Source organism: Phaseolus vulgaris, chromosome 8 (assembly GCF_000499845.2).
Source record: "Phaseolus vulgaris cultivar G19833 chromosome 8, P. vulgaris v2.0, whole genome shotgun sequence".
Classification (NCBI taxonomy): Eukaryota; Viridiplantae; Streptophyta; class Magnoliopsida; order Fabales; family Fabaceae; genus Phaseolus; species Phaseolus vulgaris.
The window spans coordinates 21,941,650-21,951,072 of NC_023752.2; the positions used below are offsets into that span (position 1 = coordinate 21,941,650).

The 9,423-nt window shown below is 33.5% G+C and overlaps 1 protein-coding gene across 1 annotated transcript; it reads left to right on the forward strand.

Moving 5' to 3' along the window:
* The first annotated feature begins 1,054 nt into the window (after positions 1–1,054).
* LOC137824749 (uncharacterized) lies at positions 1,055–2,132 on the forward strand. Its single transcript, XM_068630424.1, has 2 exons — positions 1,055–1,729; positions 1,911–2,132. The coding sequence occupies exons 1-2, from the start codon at positions 1,055–1,057 to the stop codon at positions 2,130–2,132; spliced, it is 897 nt and encodes a 298-aa protein (XP_068486525.1).
* The last annotated feature ends 7,291 nt before the right edge of the window (positions 2,133–9,423 follow it).

Below are 9,423 nucleotides of genomic sequence, written 5' to 3' on the forward strand. Positions count from 1 at the left end.
GGAGGTGCTTGTTGTTGCTAGTGTGTTTTAGAATAGGATTGGGGTAGATTATATTTGTAATCCACTCTTTGTTGAATCTAAAGCTTAAGTGTTTTTCAAAATAAGTGAAAAACAACCTGTTGTTTTGTCGAAACAACCGATTGTTTTATACTTAGGTGTTTTTGAAAAAGTTTGAAAACTGTTTTGAATGGTTGACTTGCTGTCAAAACCAAACAACTGATTGATTCGCGATTTCAACCGATTGTTTGTTTGGAATCCTAATGGAAATAGTTTTGTTTGTTAAAAGAGCTTTAATTGATTTCATAATTGAATACGCTCCTGCTTTAAATGCTTTGACCAAAATTTGAATACTATAAAGAGTTTGTTAATGTTTTATAACAAAAAAAAAAAAAAAAAAACAGATTTGAGTTTTTCAAAGAGTTTTTGAAGCATTTGAGTTTGAACTTTGAGCTTTGGCTATTCAAGAGAGAAGTGGAATAGGATTACTCTGTATTGATTTCAGTTGATTCTGTAACAGTGTAATTCGTTCTGTGATTTGTGTACATTCTGGTGTTGTAAAGCCAAGAAGAGTTGTGTGCTCTTGAGGTTGTCAAGATCAACATTCTTGGAGGTGTATGTGCTGAGCCAAAGGAAGTGTGTGTCTTGAGGGGATCAAGGTCACTTCTTTGGTGGTGTGTATATGTAATCAAGATTTGATTACCTAGTGGATTCCCCAGTGGTTTCTGGGAAACTAGATGTAGCTCTTGGGTTAAGAGTGAACCAGTATAAACTGTTTGTGCATTTCTCTCTTCCTTAAACTCTTTAAATTTCAGTTGTTGTTATATGCTGGTATAAAAAATCGATTGTTTCTACGAAACAACCGATTTTTTTTCTGTTATTTTTCTGTTTTGAGCTTTGTTCTTGGCTAACTGAATCTCTTATCTGGTTTCTTACAAAGTATTTTCATTCTATCTTAAAAAGTTTGTGAAAACCCTCTTTAAACCATTCACCCCCCTCTAGTTTAAAGCAATACATTCTAACACATATAGCATCCCAATGCCCAAATAGGAGAACCATGATCTTAAGAGAGAGGGGTGAGTATAACATCCAAGATGATGAGTCTAGTGGGGAAGAAGAGAAAGAAGATAGAGAGGGGGCATATCCTTGTGAGGGAGAATTAATGATGATCAGAAGAACCCTCAATAATCACCCTAGTGTGAACCATGAAACACAAAGAGAGAACATCTTTCATATAAGATGTAAACTTTTAGAAAACATTTGTTCTCTCATTGTGGATAATGGTTCTTGCTGCAATTGTTGTAGCACTAAGATGGTTGAAAAACTTAATCTACAATTAGTACCTCATCCAAAATCTTACAAACTTCAATGGATCAATGAAGATGGAGAACTAACTGTAGACAAGCGAGTAAAAGTCAGTCTTTATGTGGGGAACTATAAAGATGAGATTTTATGTGATGTAGTACCCATGGAAGCTTGTCATATCTTATTGGGAAGACAATGGAAATTTGATAAGAAAGTTATGCATAATGGTCTTACCAACGAGATTACTTTTACTCATAAGGAAAATAAAGTTTTATTTTATCCTTTAACACCCTCACAAGTGGTAAAGGACCAAGTACAAATGAAACCAAAAAGAGAAAATGAGAGAAAAAAAAAGAAAATAGAAAAAGCAGAAAAAGACCTTAAAGAGAAAGCTGAGGCATGGGAGAAGAGTGTTCCTTCCCACAAGGTCATTTAGAAAGAAAAATTTGAAAATAAAATTGAAAAAGATACTTCTATTTGAACAACCTTCAAGCCTCCTTCTTTGTAAAAGAACACTTGCATGCACTGCCACACTTTCTAAAGTTTGTGAGCTACCTCCTCAAGTCCAAAAACTTTTAAAAGATTTTGGTGATATATTATTCCCTAAGGAAGGACCCATTGGACTTCCACCTGTTAGAGGTATAGAACACCAAATAGATTTAGTTCCGGGAGCTAGTCTACCAAACAGACCAACTTATAGAACTAATCCTGAGGAGACTAAGGAGATAGAGTCACAAGTTCAGGAATTGTTGGAGAAAGGCTGGGTTCAAAAGAGTTTAAGTCCTAGTGTTGTACCTGTTTTGTTGGTGCCAAAGAAAGATGGCAAGTAGAGAATGTGTTGTGATTGTAGGGCCATCAATAATATCACCATCAAATACAGGCATCCAATTCCTAGACTTGATGATATGCTTAATGAATTGCATGGGTCCACTATATTTTCTAAAATTGATCTCAAAAGTGGATATCACCAAATAAGAATCAAAGAGGGTGATGAGTGGAAAACTGCTTTTAAGACGAAATTTTGATTATATGAGTGGTTAGTGATGCCTTTTGGACTCACTAATGCACCTAGCACTTTCATGAGGCTTATGAATCATGTCCTTAGGGATTGCATAGGTAAATATGTAGTAGTTTATTTTGATATATATTAGTATATATAGTCAAAGCCTAGAGTCTCACCTAAGTCACCTTGGGGAGGTTCTTTTAGTGCTTAGGAAAAATAGTTTGTTTGCTAATATAGATAAGTGCACTTTTTGTGTAGATAATGTAGTGTTTTTAGGTTTTATAGTAAACAAAAATGGGGTACATGTTGACCCCAAGAAAATCAAAGCCATCCAAGAGTGGCCAACCCCACAAAATGTAGGAGATGTTAGGAGCTTTCATGGCCTAACAAGTTTCTATAGGAGATTTGTTCCTAACTTCTCAAGTCTAGCTTCACCACTCAATGAGTTAGTGAAGAAAGACACTCCATTTTGTTGGACGAAGAAGCATGAGCAAGCCTTTCAAAGGTTGAAAGCTCAACTCACTAATGCACCCATTCTAGCTTTACTAAACTTTTCAAAAAATTTTGAGCTAAAGTGTGATGCATCGGGAGTAGGAATAAGTGTTGTGTTGTTGCAAGGTGGGCATCCAATTGCATATTTTAGTGAAAACTTCATGGTGCCACCCTCAATTATCCCACCTATGACAAAGAGCTTTATGCACTTGTGAGGGTCCTACAGACTTGGTCCTATCTAGTCTCAAAAGAATATTTCAGACATAGTGATCATGGGTCTTTGAAATATTTGAAGGGTCAACACAAGTTGAACAAAAGACATGCAAAATGGATGGAATTTCTTGAGCAATTTCCATATGTTATCAAATACAAGAAGGGCAATATAAATATTGTGGCATATGATCTATCAAGGAGACATATGCCCTCTTTTCTAAACTTGGAGCCCAAATTCTTGGGTTTGAAAACATACATGAACTTTATAAATAAGATTATGATTTTCCACCCACTTTTGCTGAGTGCCAACATAGAGCACAAGGAGGTTTTTATGTTTCTAAGGGGTACTTATTTAAAGAAGGAAAAATTTGCATACCCCAAGGAATACATAGAAAACTCCTTGTAAAAAAAGCACATGAAGGAGGACTCATAGGCCATTTTGGAGTTGATAAAACTCTTGAGATTTTAAAAAGAAAAATTCTTTTGGCCACACATGAGGAAAGATGTCCAAAGACATTGTCATAGATGCATTCATGTTTAAAAGCTAAATCTAAGACAATGTCTCACAGACTCTACACTCCTTTACCTTTTGCAAATGCTCTTTGGGAAGATATAAGCATGGATTTCATATTAGGACTTCCTAGGACACATAGAGGTTTTGATTCCATCTTTGTGGTAGTGGATAGGTTTAACAAGATGGCTCATTTCATACCCTGCCATAAAGTGGATGATGCTAGCAACATCTCTAAGCTCTTCTTTAGAGAAGTGGTAAGACTACATGGTTTAGCTAAGACCATAGTTTCGGATAGAGATCCTAAATTTGTAAGCCATTTCTGGAGAACTCTTTGGGAAAGGCTTGAAACTAAGTTGAATTTCTCAACTTCTTGTCATCCTCAAATGGGTGGACAAACTGAAGTTGTAAATAGATCTCTTTCCACTATGCTTAGGTCAATCATGAAAGGAAACCACAAATCTTGGGATGAGTACCTTCCTCATATTGAGTTTGCATATAATAGAGTAGTTCATAAAACTACTAACATTTCTCAATTTGAGGTTGTGTATGGGTTCAATCCTCTTACTCCTTTGAATTTGTTACCTTTACTTAATCCACAAGATTTTGCGCATAATGAAGGAGTAACAAAGGCTAAATTTGTAAAGAAAATGCATGACAAGATTAAGAACAAAATACAACAACAAACAGAGAAATACAGGAAACATAGCAATAAGGGGAACAGAGAGGTAAGTTTTAGGAGGGAAATTGGGTTTGGCTTCACCTTAGAAAAGATAGATTCCCTAATCAGAGGAAGTCTAAACTTAGTCCACGGGGTGATGGTCCCTTCCAAGTTCTCAAAAGAATCAATAATAATGCATATCAAATTGACCTGCCTGAAGAATATGGAGTACATACTAACTTCAATGTTATGGATCTAACACCTTTTGCATGTAGTGAAAATGAAGAGACAGAAGCATGTGATTTGAGAACAAATCATCTTCAAAAGGGAGGGGATGATGGAAGAGGCCCAAGCTCAGGCCCTAGTTCAAGCCCAACAACTAGGTCCATGGCAAAGAGGATTCAAGAAGATTGGGACTCTGCTACTGATGGTAGAGAAACGTTTCTTTATATGTTCAAAGAGGACCACAAGAAGTAAAGCCCAAGCCATGAGATCTAGTTTCTTTATTTGTAATTTTAGTAGAATAGGGTTCCTTTAGCATAATGGGGGAGGTGTGCTTATCATTGTAGCTTGAGTAAAGCCTTTTAGGGTAAGAAGTTAACTTAGCTTCTAGAAGTTTGCTCCTAGGGTGTCGCATTGACTTTAGTCAAAACCCTAGGAGTCGCACTTTTGTGTATTTCCCATCCTACCATTGCTCCTTGCTCTCCAAGGCACCATCTCCTATAAATAGGGTGTTTTGGCTCATGTTTTGTAAGATCAATTTTATGAGTAAATTGCTGCCAAATATTGCAAACTTATACTCCCTTGTCTAGTCTCTCTAGGTTAGACAATTTGATCTTCACCTCCACCTTTCTCCAACTGATATGGCCCAACCAATCACTCTCCATACCTTTCATGCACCTACCAGGAACCCATAAGTCTATATGAGCCCTCCTTGATCCATCACATCCATTGCTTCTACCACCCTTGTCAAATCTCCAAGAAGAACAACCTATCTTTTGGTATTAACCCATCACATAATATATAGTCCCACACACGAGTTGGTATCCTCGGCGTGAGGGGGGTGTTCGAGATCCCACATCGACTAGAGAAGTGGGTGCAAACCTCACCTTATAAGCCGATTTGATGAGGTTGAGTTAGACTTAAAGTCCACTTCTTTGTGTTTTTCAACAAAGTAATAAATGCTTCGTACCTCTCTGACATCATTATCAGGATTTTTTCAACTAGTCTAGAATTGAGAAACCCTTTATCTAATAATTTTATCTTGTTAGCAATATCTAACTATTTGTTTGAGAACTCTGTCATTCTTTGCAACCCAACTTCCCTCAAATGTAAACTTTCACATCTCGAATCTTCACGTTTCCTTCATATTCTCCTTTCAAATAATTCTAAATTTCTTTTGATAATTTTATGATCATGATTATGATGAGAATAATTTGTGAAACAGCAACAAAGTACATGACTTTGCATTTTCCTTCTTTATTTTTTTTCCTTTTTCATTTTAATTTAGATGATGAGATTTTCAATTAGCACATCAATAATGAAATTCTCTTCCATAACTGTGCATAAATTTAGTCTCTATATATTGACATTCTTACAACCCATATATCATAACTTTCACCATAAAATAGTGACATAACAATTTGTGATAAAAAAAAACTTATCCAAATTTCTCCCTCCATTCTACAAGTCTAGTAAAAATATGGTTTTGATACTACAGTTGGGATTTAAAGTTTTAAAATTATATTTTAAAAATATAAAAAATATATTATATGAACGAACTTGTTATTTATTTTATTCATGTATTTTGTATATAATATAACATAATATCAAATATTAACAATATTTTAATCTTAATTTCTTAAAATATAAATAACAAATAAATATATTTTTACCTTTATATAAAAGATATTATAAAAAAATGAAAAAATTCATAGAAATTAATTTAAATAAAAGACATTAAAAATATTCTAAAAAAATAATGTACAAATTAATCTATCTAAAATTTGATTGAAAAAAATACATAATTTATAATGATTTCAATGGGGTACTATTCTGGCAAGGACAATATGGAACTTCTATAATGACACTAAACTTTGTAATATCAAAGTATAATTTATGGCTTCCAAAAGATACAATTCATAACAAACCAAAATTCTAACCAGAAACAATATATATGGAAAAACATTAAAAAGACATGTCTTGAAATGTACGTTTTACATTTGGAGAAAGGTATATGTAGCCTTTGTTTCTATCTTTATAGCCTAAAAAAAGATAAAACAGAGAACGAAAGTCAAATTTGTTTTTATTCTATAGTCGTAGTAAAAGGGTAACATGCACAACCAAAAACTTTAAAGAAAGTATAGTTAAGACGTTCATGAAATATCATTTCATAATGAGACATGCAAAACACTTTTTTGGCAAAACATTGATAACATGAACACAAACAAGAAAAGACTCACCCCCAAAAATTTCTAGGTAATGTAGCACCAACAAGGAGAGACAAACCTATATCATTAATATGTTTATGCTTACATTCAATAAAGTCATTTTGCTCATGTGTGTAAGTGAGTTGATGACGAATATCATGATTATTAAGATAAGGAGCAAGAGCAATATATTCTTTAGCATTGTCAGTTTGAATAAATTTGATTTTGTGATTAGTTTGATTCTCGACAAAGGATTTGAAAAGTATAAAAACATATGATATTTGAGATTTAGAATGCGAAAGATATAACCATGTAAATTTGGAATAAGCATCTAAGAAAGCAATGTAGTATTTTGAACCATTAGCAGTCACGGGAGCAAGACCCCATATGTCAATATACACAAGTTCTAAAGGATTTTAGTTGATAATATTGGATGTAGAAAAATGTAACTGATGAGACTTAGCTTTTACACAAGTTATCACATAATTTATTCAATGAATTTTATTGTAAGAAATATTACAAATATTCAACACTTTCTTAATAGTATTCATTGAGGCATGGCTAAGCCAAGAATGCCAAAGGTGAAAATAGGAATCAGCATTAGTGTTATTAGTAGTTTACACCGAAGGTGAAGGAAAATTTGGAAAAACATAAAGACTATCTTAAATAATTCCTTTAAGAATTACCTTTTGTGTATCCTGATTTACAACATAGCAAGAGTCAAAATGAAACTCAAAGAAAACATTATTATCATTAACAAAATTTGAAAACATTAATGAGATTCTTTGTAATGTGAGGAACATGAAAGAGATATCACAAGGAAAATTGTGTTAGTGAGAGGATCAAACTATATAGTAGAGTCAACATGAGAAATTGTCATTTTGTGCCAATATAAGGATGCTTGGTAGAGAAATTGTTGTTGTCATTAGTAATATGATGAGAGAAACAACTATCACAATACCACAAAGGATCTTGAACATTAGATGGTTTTTTTAGCATAGAAGGCATGGGTTCAGTCATATCAGAAGTAGAAAACTTAGACTTGGTTCACCACATATTTGACATTGTAATTTCTGACTTTGTCAAGAATTCATGGAGTACCAAGAACTTATATGAGAAATCATTTGGCCACCAAACCTATTGTTTTTAGTTGAAGAAAGGTTGTGGAAGACTCGTTTTCCTTTGTTGGGAAAACCACTAGGTTGTAAGATTAGCCTGAAGATGATTGAGTTCATTAGCTTTATGTTTGTCAAATTGTTCCTCTTGAGAAAGAGGATATGCTTCAATTTCTTCAACTGAGTATGTATTATTGCGAGAAAGAACAGGTGTGACCATCATATTCTTCATATAAACCATCTAATATTGCTTCAACATGATCACTTGTGTGTATAGGAGATCCAATGTCAAACAAAGTATCAACAACCTTCTTGATATCAATATATGCATTGATAGATCCGTCCTTTTTGGGTGTGTGATGTTGTATTTTGAGTTTCTTGATTTTTTTCTCTAGATTGTGAAACATAGTATTCATGTAATTTGGTCCAAATTTTAGAGGAAGAGACAGACCTACCATTTTGGTGAGAATAGGTGTGGTAATGGATGCAAAAATTCAAACAACAAAAAGTTGATCTTGTTGTTTATAGTTAAGAAAATTTTGACGTAAGATGTTGTTGTCGGTATTTTCGAGAGTATTGTATTAGGGTGGAAGATTTTGGCCTGAACTTGATGAGTTTGAGACATTTGATAAAGGTTGGAACTTGTTGTTGCCATATAAGAAAGTTGTCATTACCGCTTAGAGAGATAAGAGTATTAAAAGTATGGGGAAGAAAGGAAGAAGATTAAGAAAAAATTTCAAAATACATAGTTGAGGAAAAAGATAGGGAAGTCATAAAAAGAACTTTTAAGCTTTGAATACCATATAGAAGAAAAAAGAAAGAAAAACTTTTAAATATTATCTATGTGAATGTGAAAGATATAAACATGATATATATAAAGAGGCACCCAAACTACTATAACTTAAAAAAGCAATTAAATAGAAAACTTAATTTATTTAACATAACTCATCAGTTAAATAGCTCATTCTCTCTTCTATATTTTTCATCGATCAATTCACTTTTAAAAATTCAAAATTAGAGACAAAAACAAAGAAAAAAAATTGATTAATGAGATAAATATAAAAAGAAAAACAATCATAATAATCATGTCATATGCAGAAAACTAATTTAAACTACAAAATACTTAGATAAAAATAGAATATATTTTAAACATTCAATATAATGATTTTTTTTAGTAAACTCTATATTAAAAATAAAGTTAATTAAGAGTTCTCTTCAACATATCCCACAGCACCGATGTAGTTGTTCCATGAGTCTTTCACCATCTCCGAGATCATATTTAAGAGCTCCTCAAATACCTGTGGCAACACCTGATTGATAGACTCATCAAGTGAAGTCTTGAGCTTCTCTGCAAGTTCAGCTACCACGGATCCTGAAGCAGTCACTGACCCTATAACGCTCTCTACAACAATATCAAACACCTTGGAGACAATAGAACTTATTAAGCTAATTACAAGCTGAAGGATGAACTCAAAGCATGCCCTAATGCCCTCTGCAAAAGACTGGAAAATTCCAACTGTGCCTTCGCTAGATCCTTTCAGACCTTGCAGTAACAACACGAAGGTGGAAGCTATTGTGTTGAAGATTAAACGGGTTAGGAGACCCCACAATGTTAGCACAACAAATATAACTGATTTTAGAAGAAGAACCAACATTAGAACAAGTTGAAGTGAACCAAGACACAATGTGCAATTATA

Bases quoted from the DNA above. Each gene is read 5' to 3' on its own strand.
- LOC137824749 (XM_068630424.1), top strand. From the start codon at position 1,055: ATGATCTTAAGAGAGAGGGGTGAGTATAACATCCAAGATGATGAGTCT. The intron at 1,730-1,910 runs GTCATTTAGAAA...TTATTCCCTAAG, and splicing joins AGAGTGTTCCTTCCCACAAG to GAAGGACCCATTGGACTTCC.